Source organism: Desmodus rotundus, chromosome 2 (assembly GCF_022682495.2).
Source record: "Desmodus rotundus isolate HL8 chromosome 2, HLdesRot8A.1, whole genome shotgun sequence".
Classification (NCBI taxonomy): Eukaryota; Metazoa; Chordata; class Mammalia; order Chiroptera; family Phyllostomidae; genus Desmodus; species Desmodus rotundus.
Window position 1 is genome coordinate 125,718,096 of NC_071388.1, and position 19,595 is coordinate 125,737,690.

The window sequence follows — 19,595 nt, forward strand, 5'->3', positions numbered from 1 at the left end:
CAGTTTGGGGGACAAACTAATGTATGGTATGTTAGCTGAAAGACGGCTGGTCACCACAGTGAAGCATGCGTAACTTTGAAAGGCGGGGATCAGGTAGTACAAAATAATGTAAGAACTGACCTGTGTAGTACGTCAAATGAAAAAAAAATGATAGCTGTGTCTAAAATGGCCAGAATTGATATGCATATGCCCTCCATGAGATGGTGATTTTCTGCATCTAGGGAGTAGAAATAATAACTTTTCCAGAAAGTATTATAAAGTTCTCCTTTAGAATGTTAGAATTCAGAGTCCTGAAAAACCTGTTCTGTTATACATGAATGGAGGGTTTCCACAGTGTTGGTTGATTGTACTGAAAGAAATTCACTGCTTCCAAAGTAATTCGAGGTAAAACCAGATTAATTCCCGCTAACCTGGGACGTGTGAAAGTGTCCTGACTCATATTCAGCAGGAATCAAGGGAAAACTGATACATTTGACAGCCCTTTAAAAAAAAAAGAAACTATGGCAAAAATAACAACAGTAATACTACCATAAGCAAATTCTGTAGCAGGCAATTAGTATCACTAGTATATAAAGAACTAAAACATGAGTAAAAAGTTCTACAATCAAATATGAAAATGGGCAAAAGCTATTACTGGTTCAGAAAATAATGAAACATGTTACTTCAAACATACTAAAACATGTTAACCTCACTCACAAAAAACAGAAATGAGGTTTCAGACGGCACCAAGATACCACGCCCCACGTACCAGATAGGCCAACATCCTAAAGTTTGCCGGCCTGGCTGTTCCAATAATGCAGCTCCGGGAAGGCGTCTTTCCCTCCCTGCTGGTGAGAGTGCAGCACAGCACCAACTGGGGCGGGTGGTGCGCGTCATCATCCAGCCAAACCACCAGTGCATCCTTCCCTGGACTGAACAGATCACATCTAGGACTCTGTCCCAAAGATACATGAGCACAATTTAAAGAGGCATGTGCAAAGGCCATTTATTGCGGCACTGTTTGTAACAAAGACTGGAGCCCTGGCTGGGTGACTCTTCTGGGGTGTCGTCTCATCCACCAGAGGGTTTCAGGTTTGATCCCCAGTCGGGCACGTAGGGAAGGCAACTCACTACTGTTTCTCTCTCACATCAATGTCTATCCGTGGTCTCTCTCTCTTTCTCCTGTCCTCTCTTTTTATTTTTTATTTATTTATATTTTTTAAAAGATTTTCTTTATTTATTTTTAGAGAGAAGAAAATGGGAGAAAGAGGGAAACATCAATGTGTGGTTGCCTCTTGCATGACCCCTACTGGGGACCTGGCCTGCAACCCAGGCATGTGCCCTGACTGGGAACCAAACCGGGACCATTTAGTCTGCAGGCCCGTGCTCAATCTGCTGAGCCATACCAGGCAGGGCTCCCTTCCTCTCTTTTTAAAATCAATGAACATATCCTCAGGTGGGGATTAAAGAATAAAAAGACTAGAAATACCCCAAATGTTCCTAATAGGCGACTGAGTGAATAATGGGTGTCCTGAGAGAGTGAAGTACTGTGTGACTAGGGAGAGCAAGGGCGACGGTCTCCTCTGCTCTGGAGGGACATGTTTAGGATATATTAGGTGATAATTACCAAAGTGCAGGGCAGTGCGCAGGGTTACTCCCTTATGTAAAAGAAGGGTATGGAGGAGGAATGTGTGAATACATTCGTGTATATGAATTTGCTTGTATTTTCAAAAGAAACAATGGGAGAATAAATAAGCTAATAAAAGTGATTATCACTGGAGGAGGGGTGTGCAGGGTCAGGGATAGAAAGTAGATGTTTTTTAACGTACCTTACTTTGACTTTGGAACCATTAATTGTTTTACATATCTTAAAAAGAAAAATCAAAAAGAGAAAAGCATTCACTAATAACTGGAACAGGTTGAAAAAATGAAACAAACCTAGTGATATGTCAGGTTAGTGTTAATCTCTCTCACAGAGAAAATAAATTATTTCAGGTGACTTTGAAACAGTCTTTGGACCATACATTTATATGGGGAAACATTTATATTATTTGAAAAGATTGCAAGTATACTGTAGAAATCAAAAGTTTCAGCGTATAAGAAAGGCGGAGTACTTAAAGACTATATAATACTTAACGTGAATAGGAAATATCAATATGAACTTTTTTTTTTTTCTCTTTAAAAAGGTAGTGTTTCCTAGCCTGGTACTTTGAAAAGGATCAAAAGCAAAGATGACTCATAGCAGGCAGTATTCTTAGCACGCAGACTGGGATTCCCTAAATACCGCTCGCACGAAAAGGAAGCCCCTGCTTAGATAAGTAGCCGATTCCAGGTCGAGGGCAGGAAGCTTGCAGGATGGGACATCTTGTCATGCCAGACAGCATGGAAACTAAGGCAGACCAGTGGGGGGGAGTCAGAAGGAGACAGGAGCCGAATGAGTTAGTTAGAGCATCAAAATGAATCATGACTGCCATAGGTTGAAATCAGACCAATGACAAATAATCCGTGAGTCCAGAATCCATGATAGTTCAAAGGAGAAAAACCCACGAAATCAGTCGTCACCTTAGCAAGTTGCTAGGACACCTCTTCATTACTCTAAAAAATCAAGGGAAAGAATCCTGCTTTGATCCTGATTTTCTGAGACAAATTTTATTTGAAGACAATCAAATAGTTGATGAGAAAAAGTTGTTAATCATGACGAAATCACAGCTAATATATGCAAAAGCACCCAAGAATTAGAAAATCAGCATTGTATAGTCCTAATGAGATGATGAAGCTATGCAGGGATCCTCAATGGTTGAGAAATCCATTAAGTAGCAGGTTGGTGGGAAAATTCCTCATGGATGAAGCTGTCTTGAATGGAGGAAATAGGGAAATGAAGCAGCTTGAGATCATTTATCATGCTAAGATGTGTCAGTTGGAGGATTTGCAGCCGAAAACCAATCCTGTGCCCCGTTTCCCAGAGCCTGACCTCAGAGAACTTCGGTGCATCCTCGAAAGAGGGGCCCTTCCTTCCCACATGGCAAAGGGGCGGGGTCCAGTCCAGTCCAGCCCTGTCTTTCCCACGAAATCTTTCATTCCCACACTCTGGAGAAAACGTGGCAATTCTTGTGGTCTGAAGTGCACATTTACTAGTGCTTAGCATATGGGCTGATAGTCATCATTATATAATTGATGTATAAACATGCACGTGTATTGCAGGTGTACTTAGATTGGTTTCCACTGCTGGGAGCACGATAAAAAGTCTAGGGACCACAGGAAGAGTGTTGTAGGATCAAGTTGTCTTCGAGTGCACCTGTCTTCTTTGAGATTAGTAGTATTCTACTGGCATGTGTGGAGTGCAGGAGAGAACGGGAAGCCTGGTCAGAAAGGGCCCAGCAGGAGGATAAGGAAGTAAAAAGGCACCAATGGAAGCATTTTAGTAGCAGTGAAATGAGATATTTCTGACCAGAACACATTTGTTCTCAAATAGTCAGAGTACACTTTTCACTTTAAAGCTGTCCCTATTTCTCCTCTAACTAACTCATTTCCTAAGTTGGAGGAGTTTCTACAAGTTGAAAAGGCTGGTTTTCTTTATTGCTTTGCCCCGATCTCAGAATTTCACTGGAACCATCCTGCCCGTGTGTTCTGTTTGCAATCGGTCAGTTCCTTAACGTCAGCGCAGACTGCTTCTGTACCTTCCTAAGTGGCTTCTACAGGGCCCAACTGAGTGGTCAGACAACCTATTTCTATTGAGCATCTTTTTCTAAGAAGCTGAGAGATCTGGTTGTTCCTCCCTTAAGATGGGCCCCTCTTTTCTGCTTGTCCACAGTCTAGCCTGGTCTCTGAGCTAGGCACTGAGGCCTTCATCCTGCCACCAGAGCCAGTTCTTGAAAGCTCAGCTCGGGCCAAACTATTTCTCCTCAGAGAATGCAGTGCCTTCTCTTTGCCCTCAGAGTCAGATCCAAAGTTCATAGCAAAGCACCCGACACCCTCGTTTCTCGGGTGCCTGCCCTTCCCGTGTCCTGGCCCCAGCCTCACCAGAAGTCCTGCTGGTCTTGGAAGAGGCCACCCAGATGCCTCACCATTCCTGCCTCCTTTAAATCACTCTGACAGCAAAATTTTAGTTTCTATCTTCAAGACTCTATTTAAATGACTTCCTCCATCTTCCAATGAAATTTAAAAAGAAATATAACCCTATTACAAAAACAAAGAAAGCCCCTTTCCACCAAAAATGTCTCCTGTATCCTAATGTAAGCATTATTATCTCTTTATTTTTATTGATTTTAGAGAGAGAGAGAGGAAGGGAGAGAGAAACATCAATTTGTTGTTCCACTTATTTATGTATTCATTGGTTGATTCTTGTATGTGCCCTGACCAGGGATCAAACCCGCAACCTTGGCCTCTCGGGACAATGCTCCAAACAACTGAGCTACCCAGCCAGGACCATTATTATCTTTTACACACATACATTTTTACATGGTTTTTTTTATTATAATTTTAATTTTTTTTTAATTTTTACATGGGTTTAACACACATACTAAAATTTTGTTTCTCCTTTCCTTCCAGTTATATGTCATACATTTCTAGAACCATTTTTTCCAAGTCTGTTTTATATTGCATCATGTGGCTACCCCTAATTTGTATTTATTTGGAGATTCGCTTGTTATTTCTTGTTGAGAATTAATTGTTGCTTTTTCTGAGCTCGTCAGGAACCTGGCTGACCCTGTAGGTAGGCATTATTTCAGCCGGTGGCCCTTAGTCTGCTGTGCCTGCTGCCTTTCCCTAACTCCCAGAGTCAATCTCTTCTCTTCCTCTCAGTCCCAAACAAGGTATGTTATACTTCAAAATGAAAGAAATCTGCCCATAGATAAGCCATTTGCCTACACAATTTAGAAGATAAAAATAAACCCTAAGGTGATGACTTGTGCCTTGAGTTACTCCTTATTTAGGTAGTTCCCATCGCTTGTGTAAAAACATCAGCAGGGGGGAAATATCTGTATCTGATGGAATTGTTTCCTCTCTTCCCTTGGAGACTGGCTGAAAATAGGAGTAGCAGAGATTATCAGATTCCTTGGTCCTGGTTTTAGGCAAGTTTCATTTCAGACTTATATTTACATCCTGTAGTTGAAAACTTGCAGGAATGTCTAGTAGTCTGTCTGCTTAACAACTACACTATTCATATCACTGTCATAAAACATCTCCTTATTTTCTAGCAAAGTCTGGGGGTAAATGTTTATTTTTATTTAATAAACTAATTTTTTGAGTACCTGCGACATTTCGGCTGTCGTTCACAATGTGAAAACACCAAAGAATTTGCCTTTGGGTACTTACGGTCTGTAGTTATAGTTAAGGCTGGGGAATAGTCGGCATTCCTTGGTTTTGTGGTAATTTAGGGCAGAGAAGATGGAGATGTAATGAAGTTGAGTGAAGAGCAGACTAGAGATTTGGGAGGCATTAATTTATAGCCTTTCCATTTTATCTCCAATCCATCTGTCTTTTTTTTTAACGACCCCTCCGTCCCAAATCTCCCTGAGGTTGTTCCTTAATAAGGCCATAAGAAGTGACTTAAGCCTGAGTATATTTGCCTTTTCATTGTAAGAGTGAATTGAAGACTTAGATTGGAACATTTTGAGGTGGTTGATTTTATCTACTTATTCAGTATAAGTCTACTGACCATGTACTGTACACCAGACTCTGTGGGATGGTGAAGTGTCCGCTCTCTGGGTTACTTCTTTATGGGGCAGGAGAAACATAATCAAAAATAAGGCTTTATCATTCTACACTTGAGAAATTACAGACCCAGTTGAATGGGGCACAGAGGACTTCAACATAGAGGCAGGGCACATCCCATGTGTTTTATCACTCACTTCTGAGGGTGTGTTTTGAAGTGTTGGTTCACAGTCGGGTGACCAGCTCATCCCAGTTCTCAAGCTGAACAGCCTACATCGTGGGAACACCCTCTGCCCCATGCAAACCGGGATGGTTGTTCAACCCATTTCCCAGTGAGGAGATGTTGTAGGGTAGGGCAGAAGGTTGTGTAGAGGAGGAGGGAAGAAACGAAGACAGCTGACAAAAACCCATTCCTGGGGCAAAATTAATGGAAAGGGAAGCAGTGCAGGGGAGTGAATACCTCACTCTATGACCTCCATGGTGACTGGAAAATAAAGCCATCCAGTCCCCAGATGATGCCTCTTTAGTTGACAGAACATCTGCCTAGTGTTGTCTCTCCTTTGAGAATTCTAGGTAAGTGTTGGAGAAAGAGCTTATGGTCTTCTTGTGAAAAGGCTGTAGGTGAAGACCCAGTTGGTGTGCCAGTTCATCTAATTGGGATTAGGATTTGGTGAGAGAGAGGGGCCAAGTAATAAATAGCAGACCACCAGCTTTGTGTCTATACTTCACGTATATAATCCTGTGTAGTCCCTGTTATTCAAGTTAAGCATCAGAAGTTTAAAGCAATTGGCCCAAAATAGTAAGTGGCAAACGCGAGGTTTGAACAGAGCACTTCACAGCCCATGGTTCATTCTTTCCCTTATGCTCATGGTTGAAAGATTGAAAGATACCTGTCTGGTCTCATCTTCTCTTTTCCAAATGAACACACCGTGGGAGCCTTTAAGGAGGACGCCAGGTCCTAAATCTGAACTCCTCATCGTGATTCCTATACCATCTAGCCCCTGTTGGCCTCTCTGGTATTGTCTTGCTTACTCTTTTCAGACCATTTCATATGCTGTTCCCTTGCCCGGAAGCCCCTTTCCGGCACTCCCCATCACCCTGCTCATCCTTTAGGGAGGCGTCACGTCCCCAGGAAAGCCTTCCCTCCGTGAGCCAGGCTCTGCAGCTCTGCGGCTCCATCACCTGTGTTCCAGCCCAGAGTCCACTTGGCAGCCCCACGAGCATGATCGCTGCCACATCGTCAGTGATTGAAGTAGTTACACCGCTGGTGATAAATATCTGTTGAATTAGTGAATAGAGAACAAATACCCCCCACTACAAAATGGAGTGAGTTAAAACATCAGTCAGATCATGACCCTCCTTGTCACAGGGCTGTGGTGTCGCAGTACACAGAGAGATGAGTGCTGCCATCAGCCTCAAGGCCGGCTGTGGTCTGGCCCCACGGCCCAGCTGGCCTCTTACCTTCCTACGTGTCATTCTGCCTGCCTGGCATGTATCAGTAGGGGTTTTGTCTGTTTTCTTCATTGCTAAAACTTAACACCTTGAAGAATGCTTGACACATGGTAGGCATCCAGAAAATATTTATCGATTGAATTAAGTTAAATTGAATGATGTCTGCTCTGTTTTTAGTCCATGCAAAAAGGGTTTTCTTTGTCTCCCCACAGAGTTTATTTACATGGTTGGGTTTCAAGAGTTGTTCACATCATACTGGTTACTGTCATTGGCATTCTGACTCTTCGACTTTCTCCAAGGAGTTGAGGCTTCCAGCCATGGCTATGTGTCTGATCAGATTGGAATAGTGGCTGGCAGACCAAAACTTTTGGCTGACAAAGCAGGAATTTTAGAAACAAGCCTCTTTTTTTGTTTTTCTTTTCACGCAAATGACAAACCTGTTGGCTTCAGCTAAGGATCAGTTGCTTCCATGTGTGATTTTCCTTTTAGATCCTGACAAGCAGAGGAGCTATTTGTGACTTAATCTGCCTTTTGACCTTTAACTTGGATCAGGAGGGCTGTGCTGTGCACTTGTGTGTGGACCAGTGAGTAATAGCGTCAGCCTTAGCAATTTCTTCTTCAGTCTGAGTCTCTTCAGGAGTGATGTTCTTCTGAGGAGTCCATTCCTCCTAAATTGTTTTTTGACACTTGAAAAAATTACTCTAGTGTGCTTCTGTCAACAGTTCAGGCACTTATCTTTTCAACTCAAGTGTTGATAACAGGTTCCCTAGCTTGCATCCCAGCCTTCAGTCTCTCTTAAAGAGCCTGGTATCACCAGCATTTCAAAAAAATAAGTTTGGGTAAAATTCAAAGCATAACATCACTCACTATGTGAGTACAATTTTTAAGACTAGATCACTACTTGCGTGATGTAACTCTATTTTTCAATAAATGTTTCTATCATGTCAGTTTCATCATCATGAAGATCAGAATTAACCATGTGAATGTGATAGTAGGCAATATTCCTCCTCGCTTCAACAAAATTTTTCAAATATACAAAAAAGGTAAGAGAAATGTACAGTACAAACCCACCACCTAGACTCTACAATTAATAGCTTGCTTATTCCATGATATATCAATACATGAACATCTTCTCTCCATCCATCAATTCACCCTGTTTCATGCATGTAAAAGAACACGTAATCCTTAGATGACTTAGCATGACATCATTAACTAGAGTTCAGTGTTAGTCACCAAACCAATTATGCTTATTTCTTTGTTATCTATAACATTAAATTATTTATTTACTACTTGTCTCCCCAGCCGAACATAAGCTCAGGGAAGGGAGCCTCGTTCTTGCTTTCAGTTCACTGGTACATCCCGAACTCCTAAGTTGTCGCCTGGCTTGTAGTAAGTGCTCAGTAGATGTGCTGATTTTGAATGAATGGCAGTATTTGAAAACCTGTGATGTTAGAATTTTAAAAATCCGTGTCATTGATTTGTTTCCATTCTCTCGACATCAACTTTGTGACCTAGATAAGAAGACATGTTAATTTATTAGTTCAAAAAATGTATATTGATCACCTATGATATGCCAGACCTGAGCCAGCTTCTGGAGTAGAATGATAAGCTGCTTTGAAAAACAGGCCCTGGTTTTGGGACTTTGTGTAAAGAGCATGATGCTGGAAGTAGTTCAGCCATAGCTCCGCTGCCTGGTAATGTAGATCTGCCTACAAATCAGTCACACCGGCTATTTAGACATTCCTCATTGACTTAATCTGTCATGCATTCAAAAAACATTTGCTGACTTTCTACTATGCTTTGGAGTCTGGGAATTTATAGACACATAAAATAAGGCTCAGTCCTCAAAGATCCTGTCATCTGTTAGGGGAGATCTTGATGTGTAATGGGGCTCTAACCCTTCATGGTCTGAGGGGAGAGGTACTTATCTCAGTCTTAGGAAGTTAGGGAATCCCTCAACTGGGAGGTAATGGGAGCTGAGACTTAAAGGGAGAGGGAAGTGATAGATGTGTCAGATGTATGTCAGCAGAGATAAGATGGAAAAACATGGCATTGAAAACCCCAAGAAGGTCATCATGAAGCAGAGGTATTAGCTGAAGAGTGACCCGAAATGAACCTAGAATGCTAGGTGTTCTGGGCTTGCTTCATCCTGAAGGAAGTGAAGGTTTTCAGCAGAAAACTGCTACAGTCACATATTTGTATCAACGACTATCTTGTCATCAACACAGAGGATGGGTCAAAGTTAGGGAGCAGAGGGAGAGGGGCAAGGCCGAAGGTGTGGGGACTACTTACAGGAGCCACTGCAGAGTTATGAGGGTGCAAGGATCTCTGATATTCCTGATGTAGATAGAAAAGCATTGGACATCCTGAATGTCTCGTGGCAGGATGTATCAGGAAGGATTTCTGTCACATTGACTTGACCACAAGGCTTTGTTGGCTCTTGTCACTAGGAATTGTTGAAACTGGCTTTAGGCAGAACTGAATTCAGGACTTGGAAGATAGTCTTTACTGTTTCCATATCTTTACTTTGTGTGTCTCCGGATTGGCATTTTTCTCAGGCAGGCTCACATGGGCACGCATGTGACACCTGTAGCTCTGGGCTTCTACCCTGACAGCCTTGTGGATGTAGCAGAAAGACGGTGACTTTGTCTATGGCCATACCACTCTGAACGCCCCTGATCTTGTCTGGCCTCGAAAGCTATGCAGGGTCAGGCCTGGTTAGTACTTGGCTGGGAGAAAGACAGTGACTTCAGTAGCTCTGACTAGGCCTAGAGCCACTGTGATTGGCGGGACTTGAATCGTAAACCCATCCTTCAACTAATCTTTGGTCAGGTAGGGTCCCTTGGGTTATGTTCCCTGTCCTTGGAGGCACGGAGAGTGGGGCAGTCCCAGGGTCGGGATTCTGCCTGAATGGAAAAGAATATCATGGCCTAGGGAGGAAGGGCAGTTGGTTCCACAAAGTAATGCTGGCAGCCCAGAAGGGGGCATCCCAGCTGATGGAATGAGTTCGTGCACGAAGGATTGTACTGCTTTAACAAGCAGTGGTGTGCTGTGGTTATTAACCTGGTTATTAACCCAGAGAGATACCTGTGGCACATTGGGTAAGTGAGAAAAGGCCCCCAAAGAGCAGGTATAGTAGGATCCAATTTTGACTTGATCCATAAGTCTAGGAGGAAAGCCTGTTAGCAGTGGTTATGTCCAGGCGGTAAGATGATGGATGTCATCTTTGTGTGTGTGTGTGTATGTGTGTGTGTTTCTAAGTTCTTTATTTTTTTAAGTATATTTTATTGATTATGCTATTACACTTGTCCCATTCTTTTCTCTCCCTTATTCCCCTCTACCCTGCATCTCCCACCCACCAGCATTTGCCCCCTTAGTTCATGTCCATGGGTCATACATATAAATTCTTTGGCTTCTCCATTTCCCATACTATTCTTAACCTCCTCCCCTGTCTATTTTGTACCCACCATTTATGCTTCTTGTCCCCTGTACCTTTTCCCCCATTCTCCTCCTCCTCCTCTCTCCATCCCAGCTGATAACCCTCCATTTGATGACCATTTCTGTGATTCTGTGATTCTGTTCCTGTTCTACTTGTTTGGTTAGTTTGTTTTTTTTTAAGTTCAGTTGTTGATAGTTGCGACTTTGTTGTCATTTTGCTGTTCATATTTTCAGTCTTATTCTTTTTTAAAATTTTTACATATATTTTATTGATTATGCTATTACACTTGTCCCATTTTCCCCACTTTATCCCCCCTCCACTCTGCACACCCCCTCCCACCAACACCCCCTCCCTTAGTTCATGTCCATGGGTCATACATATAAGTTCTTTGGTTTCTCCATTTCCTATACTGTTGTCAACCTCCCCCTGTCTATTTTCTACCTACCTTTATGCTACTTATTCCCTGTACCTTTTCCCCCATTAACCCCCTGCCTTTCTCCGCTGATAACCCTTCATGTGATCTCCATTTCTGTGATTCTGTTTCTGTTCTAGTTTTTGCTTAGTTCATTTTGATTTTTGTGTTTTTTAGGTTCAGTTTTTGATGGTTGTGAGTTTGTTGTCATTTCACTATTCATATTTCTGATCTTCTTCTTTTTCTTAGATAAGTCCCTTTAACATTTCATATAGTAAAGGCTGGGTGATGATGATTATCTAGGAAGCACTCAATCTGCCCTTCCGTTCTAAATGATAGCTTTGCTGGATAGAGCAATCTTGGATGTAAGACCTTGCCTTTCATGACTTCAAATACTTCTTTCCAGCCCCTTCTTGCCTGCAAGGTTTCTTTTGAGAAATCAGCTGACAGTCTTATGGGAATTCCTTTGTAGGCAACTGTCTCCTTTTCTCTTGCTGCTTTTAAGAGTCTTTCCTTATCTTTAATCTTGGGTAGTATAATTATGATGTCCCTTGGTGTGTGCTTCCTTGGGTCCAACTTCTTTGGGACTCTGAGCTTCCTTTGGGAAATGAGCTTCCCAGAAGTCCATTTCCTTTGCCAGATCAGGGAAGTTCTCCTTCATTATTTTTTTCAAATAAGTTTTCATTTCCTTGCTCTTCCTCTTCTTCTGACACCCCTATAATTTGGATGTTGGAAGGACATTTAAAGATGTCCTGGAGGTTCCTAAGCCTCTCCTCATTTTTTTGAATTCTTGTTTCTTCATTCTGTTCTGATTCAATGTTTATTTCTTCCTTCTGGTGCAAATCATTGATTTGAGTGCCGGTTTTCTTCCCTTCACTGTTGGTTCCCTGTATATATTTTTTTCACTTTTTATAGCCTTTACTTTTTCCTCGATTTTGCAACCATACTCAACCATTTCTGTGAGCATACTGATTACCAGTATTTTCAACACTGCATCTGATAGGTTGGCTTTCTTTTCATCAGTTAGTTATTTTTCTGGAGTTTTGATCTGTTCTTTAATTTGGGTCATATTTTTTTGTCTTGGCGGTCCTGTTATGTAGTAAGAGGCAGAGCCTTAGGTATTTGCCAGGGAAGGGCAACCCATGTTCCTGCTTGTGGCTCTGTGTGTGGGGGAGACATCTGAGAGGGAACAATGCCACTTGCTCAGCTCTCAGCTGGCTTTCAGTCACTACCCCCACTACCCACAAACAAATTGAGCCTGTCTAGTGCTGATTCCCATGTGGGTGGGTTTCTGTACATTCTAGGACCCTGTGAGTCTCTCCAGTGAACTCTCCTTTGAGGCTAGGAGTTTCTCCCACCACTGCAACTCCCATAGGTCTTTACAGCCAGAGGTTTTAAGGCTTTATTTCCCATGCTGGAACCCTGGGTTGCATGGTCTGTCTCGCTCCCCAGTAGTTCCTCCCAGTTTATTCTCATGCAAACGTGGGACCACATGTCTATCAGCCTCCACCTTGCCCCACCTGGTCTGCCAGCTGCCACCTTGCCCACTCAGTCCTTCAGCCATTGGCTTGCTACGCATCCTTTCCAATCCAGCTGCCCATCTCTGCCCCTCCTACCAGTCTGAATGAATGTTTTTTCTTTAATTCCTTGGTTGGTTAACTTCTTGAAGTCCTATGGTTGTCAGACTTCCATACAGTTCCATTTTCTGGCACTTCTGGTTATTTTTTGTTTTTAAATTTGTTGTTGTCCTCCTTTTGGTTGTGGGGGGAGGCAAAGTGTATCTACCTACACCTCCATCTTGGCCAGAAGTGAGATGTCATCTTTATTTTCCTTATATCTTTCTCTATTCCCTGAAAAAAAGTTTTACACTGAGGGTATATTTCTGTTATAATCAAGGGGAAAAAAACCAACCCTGTTTCTATTTATGAAAAAGAAAAACTTATGTATTGCAGAAGTCTTGGTAAGAATCAATGAGACCAGAACTGAGAAAAGTGAAGAGAGGAAAGAAGGAGTTGAAAGATTTTTGAGAAGCTGACATCCTTGGTGTTTGGTGATTGACTGGCTGAGGGAGGAGCCCAGGTTGGCTGTGTGGGTTCTGCCTTTGGCGACCTGGCACAGGTGGTAGGTACCCAATGCTGGGGCCAGCTGTGGATAAGGGCCAGCTGTGGATAAAGGCCAGCAGACAACCTGTTAAAATGAATATTTGCACTTCTTAGAGATTTTGAGGACTTAGTGGTGGAAAAACTGACATTGGAGATTTATGCAATGAAGGAAGGGTCCATTTGACTTAATAAAATTTTTGGTTTACATTTTAAAAAAGGACATTATTACTGCTTGGTAGATATAGTGTATACCTCACTTATTACGTAGTTGGTAAGCTCTTTGAGGGCAGAAAATCATCTTTAGGTTTGAAATCCCTCAATACCTAGAATATAACCTGGTTTGTAAAATAATGCTTCAAAATGTTTGCCACTGAATGAATTATTGAAGCTAAACTAATATTAGTTCTTAAAAGAAGTCATCACCATAATCTCAGGAAACTCATCCAGCTGATTTGTCGTGCAGGCGTATTTGTAAAGAGGTACTTCCAAAGTGCTGAAAATAATGCTTTTCTTAAAAAGAAAAAAAAGTTTGTCCTAAACTATTTTAAGATCATCATTAAAGTTTAGCACATCCCTTCTGATTTATGCAAGTCAGAAAATCAACTTGGTCCTGCACACATAGAGCATAAGTTGCTCAAGAAACTGAGGTGACAGATTATACACAGGGTCCGGCAGAAGTAACGCCCGCGAGTGTGGTTGGTAGGGTAATAATATGGACGTAACAATTTATAGTTGTCATTTGAACATTTCACCTAAAATGTCATATGGTGTGCTTGAGTGTGATGTTGTAATGTTAGAGAACCAAATGCTTATGAATTTGTAATAAAAGGGGGCGTTATTTGTGCTGGACCCTGTATTTTTCCCTGGGTCTGTCTTGTAACATTATTTTCCTCTGAAGCATGTTTACCACTATAGTTCACGAGCCCAGAAAATAAGTTATTTGGACTGTGAGGTTATGTACTAGAAGTGCTTTAAGGAGCGTGGACTCTGGAACCGCGGGCCTGGCTCTGAGTCCCAACACTGCAGTGCGTGGACTACGATGGGTACTGTAACTCTCTCTCTGTTTTCTCCCCTGTACAAACATATTACCACAGTGTCACGAAGATAAAATGAAATACTCACTATAGAAACACTTAGCACAGAACTCAGCATGTAGTCAGAACTCAAATATCAGCCATTTTTTAAACACACATTTGGTTCTCTTCTGGGATGGAGTGATTTCCAAAATGTACGGGATTTCCTGTATCCCATTTATGATGGGATTTTTTTTTTATTTACCTTGAAATATGTAAATACCTTCTCTTAGAAACCTTCTCAATATAGCTAAAGTCTGTGTCCCCCCATCTGAAGGCAGACCAAAAAGACGAACCTTGGTTAAGTTTAGATCTCCTCAAAAAGGTCATTTTGGATAGTATCAGCCTGACCTTGAGGCTTTTGATTTATCACAAGCAGTTTTAGGATGTCACCATGCAGGACCTGGCTGCTGGCCAGCTCCTTGGCCATAACCATTGGCCAGCCGGCCTCTATTCCCAGATCATCTGCTGCACAAGCCGCAGCTGAGCGGCCCCTCATGCTGCTGATCCCCAGTGTCCTGTGAAGGCTCCGTGTTACCTGGGAAGGGCCATGGAGGGTCTGACCATCACTCGTGAAATGCGGTGGTGCCGACTGTAAGCACTGCCGGCACTTCTCCTTAAGTCTCGCCTGAGGTCCTTAAACTGCACTTGCTCGCTGTTGACCCTCAGGCTAACATCTCCAGACAAGAGAAAGGCGTTGAAATAAAGTGTTTGGACGAAAGCGTAAATAGAGAAGTTTCGTGTGATGCAGTCTTCATACAGTGCCAAAGTTGGGTTAGTACCACCTGAGAGCCACAGTGCAGCAGAGGCCCGCCATTTCTCACAAGTTTTTGAATAAATTACTTACTTCCCCTCCTTCTCGCTGCTCACACTACACACTAGGGAGATCTTTGACACAAAAATGTAAAGATGTATGAGTCTTTTTTTCCTTTGAGGGTTTGATGATCATTTTATTTTTGACTACATCTGAGTGTGTTTTAACATAAAGCCTATTAAGTGTTTTAGATGCTAGATTATTTCATTTTTTTATAACAGTGCCCACATAAGGACTAGAGCACTGAACTAAAGAGACATTCCAAAGCAAGAAACTTGGGTCACCACACAATTTTTCTGATGATAAAAACGTCAGACCCTATTTCAGAAATTTTACAATTAAAAGTTTTACAAAGAAATATTTAAAGCTGCAGTCTTGACATTCTGAATGCTCATAGGGCCTCTTCCCTACCCCATATGCCTTCAAATCCCCCTGACCCAGCTCCTCAAAAAAAAGAAAGAAAGAAAGGCAACGATTGCCTCTTGTTGGCAGTAGAATTTATTCAGTAATTTTCTTTCCAGCCAACTGCAGCCAGTGCCATTGCCTCTGGGCACTTGTTCAAAAACACAGAAATGAAATAACAGATTGGCCAGACCTAACACAACTCCCCAGTCACAGCCCTATTATCTCCGCGTGCTGTCACCCCTGTCAGGTGCAATCCTGGGAGACTGGGTGGTGATAAGTCAGTCTTTATGCGGCTCGCTCATTTCCGCAGTTCAGGCTTTCAGCCAGTGCTCCCTCCACCTTCACTCACGGCTCTGGGGAGAGGGGCCTGGGCCTCCAGGTCCCTGGGCCTTCGCTGCGGGCCACCCTGCCCCACCCAGAGGGCTGCTGTGCTGGCGGCCTGCCTGGAAAGGGCTCCTGAGTCCTGAGAAAACCAGAACCAGACAAAGGAACCAGCTTCCTCTGTTGACCACCCACCTGTAACGAACATGGCTGTGCTGAGTGAATGTGTACTGTGTGGATTTTACTCAGTGTCGAGCATCTCTCCGTTTAGGTTATTTGTACTGGTTCCGTTCAGGTCTGAGTCCAGCACAGCCGTTGCTTCATTTAATATTGTGGACCGCTGCAGCGCCACCCCCTTGAAAAATAGGTTTCTCTGGACAGAGTGAAGGTACAGGACAAGAGCACCTTTTTATCAAGAGAATTGTTTTCTGATTGTTGCCTTCTGGCGAAATTTTTTAAAAATTGGAGGCATAAGAGGCAAATGTTTGATGAGGGTTTGGGGCTGCTTTCCACCTGGGTCAAGTGTTAAAATAATGAAGTTTTAAAACTTAAATTATGATGGATCCAGAGGAAAAGGCCTTTTCCCTTCCAGAAGAGTCTGTTCTGTGGACCAGACACTGGTCATTGTGCTGGTTGGCTTTTCAGAGTGGTTTACATTACAGTGAGCTTTGCCTTTTTTTTTTTCTTTATTCCATTCATTGGTTCAAAATATGACCCCATAATTACATCTTTCATTAGTAATTCTTAGAGGATTGGGGGTGACGTTGCTGGGTTTTGCCCCCAAATCCCTTTTTACCCAGCTGGATGGTAAACCCAGCTGCAGCCCGAAGAGATGGTGTGGGGCCCACCGACAGCACCCCCAACCCTACTGAGAACCCTTGATTCTGCCCTGCTCCCTGCAGAGTTCTGGTTCTTAGTGGACGAAACCCAGATGAGGGTGATTGTGTCAGGAGACAGTAGCCTTGTTCAGAGGAAACAGGAAGGAGGAGAGCACACAGCCGTATGCTTTTTAGACAGATGTATTTTCCACTAACAAAAGCAGTATTTGGTTCAGGTTAATCCATTCGAGGAAAATTATTCTCGTGGGAATGTTTTGCTGGGATATGTGGGGGCAGGCAATTCCTCGCCCCTCCCAGGTAGGAAAGAACAGGGTAAAATGAAAACATTTAATCATGTGCGAGATGGCTTGATGTCAAATTTGCTGATTGCTGTTTCTTCTCACTAGTGAAATCCTAACTGCCCTGCCCTTTCCTTTCCACATCAGCTCACACCCCAGACAACAGCTTCCTGGGGTTTGTGGTGGAGCAGCATCTGAACTCCAGCGACATCCACCACATTAACGAAATCAAGAGACAGAACCAGTCCCTGGTGTATGGCAAAGTGGATAGCTTCTGGAAGGTAAGTCGGTCTGTGTTCCCCGCTCTCTCTCCCTGAGAAGATGCTTGTTGGGTAATTCAATTTGATTTGATTCAGGGAGTAATCAAGCCAAGTGCCCTGGGCCTAATGGAATCTGCTTAGAAGTAAACAGGGATGTGCACCAGTTTGGTTGCTCAGCATCTGGGTATCTATCTAATCCAGGCTGTACCTGCTCGTCCGTCTGCACAGCGGCTGCCCAACAAAGCCCTTCACTCCTTGCATGTTGGAAGTGACACATTATAGCTTCTTTCACATCTTATATTTGCTTCTGAAAGCCAGGTTCCCACAGAAGCTGGGTGTCTTTCTGGAGCAGAGCATTGCACAGAGGGACCCTTTGCCAAGTGGCTCTTTGCCTCTGCCCCTTGGGAAATGGTGTGTGAAGACAGGCAGCTCCCTTTGCATGGGGAGCCCAGGGGCCCTCACTTCTGTGTGGCTGTCGTCAGTGCTCGCAGTGGTCAGTGTTCGGCTGACCAGGAAAGGAACGTGCCTGCCAGGGCTGACTGCGGGCGGTTTGCTCAGGGACACCTTGGATAAAACAACATTCTTGGCCACAGCGCTTTCCAAAAGCGCTGGGCTCTTGGGTCCTGGAGGGCCCCCTGGCTCTCCTGGATGCTTTCCAGAGCACATGGGAAAGGTCAAACAGGAAAGGAACCAATTGACATGACGTGCAAATATCTTGATTATTTTTGAGGACATGTTTGTGTAGCACAAAACAAACTCCAAGAGTTCAAAACATGTCTCTTTCTAAACATAAGTGAATCACTGTCTGGAATGATCAGAAACTGTGGTCTCACATGATCACGTCTCTCTTACTGAGGAAGTTAGAAATCAGCTGGCTGAGGCAGTGGGCACACGTGATGTCCGGGGTGGAAGTCCTGCTGTTGGTCTTCTGACCCCTGATCAAAAACGGGAAGGCACAGCTGCCCGCTCCCCAGTCCTAAAGTTCTCACTGTGCCAAAGAGGTGATTCAGTCGGCCTGTTTCCAGGGCAGCGGATTTAATTCCAGGTGACTGTCTTGCTGGAAATGGCTAGAATTTTGTCTCCGTACAGTACAGTGGTTCTCAGCGGGGGGCAGTGTCACCACCCAGGGGACACGTGGCGGTGTCTGGAGACAATTTTGGTTGATGACTGAGGGGAGGTACTACTGGCATCTAGTTGGTGAAGGTCAGGGACGCAGCTAAATATGGGACAGGCCACAGGACAGCCCCACAACAAGGAATTACGTGGCATAAAATATCAGTAGTGCTGAGATGTTGAAACCTGGGCTGGTGAATAAGATTTTCTTCCTACCTACATTATTCCACGTTTTCTCCTCTCAAATAAAATAAAATCAGGCTAAATTATAAATGGTCATTTAAGAACTTCCCATAAATTTATATATCTTTTGAAAGGTGAAGGAAAAGATGTGTGAAAATTGCCCATGCTAACAGCATTATTCAACTAACTTTCAGCCCATTTGGGGTTAAAACGGGCACGTTGTCGGGCATTCCCACTCTCAGCTCCCTTGTGAAATGAACGGAACACGTTGCTGGTTTTAGGAAGGTGTGGGCTCCTAAAAAAGTGTCACTGCCTTCTCCCTTCTGCACCTGTTTGCAGAAAATAATTTGCATGTCTCTATGGACTTGACCTTCAAATTATATCACTTCCGTTTTGAAAGCAAGTGAGGCTTCCTCCTAGGTGCCTCTGGCAGCTTCTTTGGTTCTTCCTAGAAAACCAAAACAACAAAGCAGTTCTGAATACTTTGGGGTCACCTTTTCTTGGATAAAATAAGGCTGCCACTGAGAGGATGACTTCTTGATGCCAGGTGGAATCCCAAAAGTATGAATCACGTGACTTGGTGTGTGGTCTTCAAATTCTTCTGAAATTCTGTGGATGATCTCTTTCAAGTACTGTGCATTGCCCAACAGTGACAAAGTGCTGCGTGGCAGTGTGCCCCCATTAGTCTGGCTACATACCAAAAATCTGGGCTTTTTTTTTCAGTTTTACTAAACCATCATTACCTCGCATTCATTGATGAGAAAGTGCAAAAAGATGAAAAGTACTGTAAAGTTTTCACATAAATTCAGGACATCTCCTAAAACTTTTGAACACAGCACAGCATTGAGAGTTCAGCTTCTTTTTTCCAAAAGCGTCCTCATCCCATGGGATCTAGTAAGTGTGCGCAGAAAACAGATGGCCTCTTAAGTGTGATGTTATAGAGTCCACATTCCCAGAGTTGCATTCCACACGGACTTGAGCTAGCAGGAAGTTTTGCAAGTTGCTTTTCCCACCACTTGCTCCATTCTCCCCTCGCCCCGACCCCCTTTGCATCAGAGATCTTTGGGAAGGGGAGTGAGAGACACTGTTAGTCCTGGGAACACTAGCTTGGCGGTGGCGCACATGGGTATGCACAGGTCTGAACCCGGTGATCTCGGGAAGTCCTCTCCTCTTTCCCTTCAGATTCTAGGACTCACTGGAATTCTGAAGGCACCTTGCTATGCTGTCAGTCCTGCTTCACCGTCCTCCTCGTCCTCCTCCTGAGGGAACCTCC

General features: G+C 43.4%; 1 protein-coding gene across 9 annotated transcripts in view; it reads left to right on the forward strand.

Annotated features, from left to right (window-relative positions):
- MGAT5 (alpha-1,6-mannosylglycoprotein 6-beta-N-acetylglucosaminyltransferase) overlaps positions 1 to 19,595 on the forward strand; it is a 335,766-nt gene that overhangs the window by 218,741 nt on the left and 97,430 nt on the right. For all 9 annotated transcript variants that reach the window (XM_053918609.2, XM_053918606.2, XM_053918607.2 and 6 more), the window contains one exon: positions 16,914 to 17,047. In XM_053918609.2, coding sequence (XP_053774584.1) covers positions 16,914 to 17,047 — 134 coding nt within the window. The remainder of the gene's footprint in view (positions 1 to 16,913; positions 17,048 to 19,595) is intronic.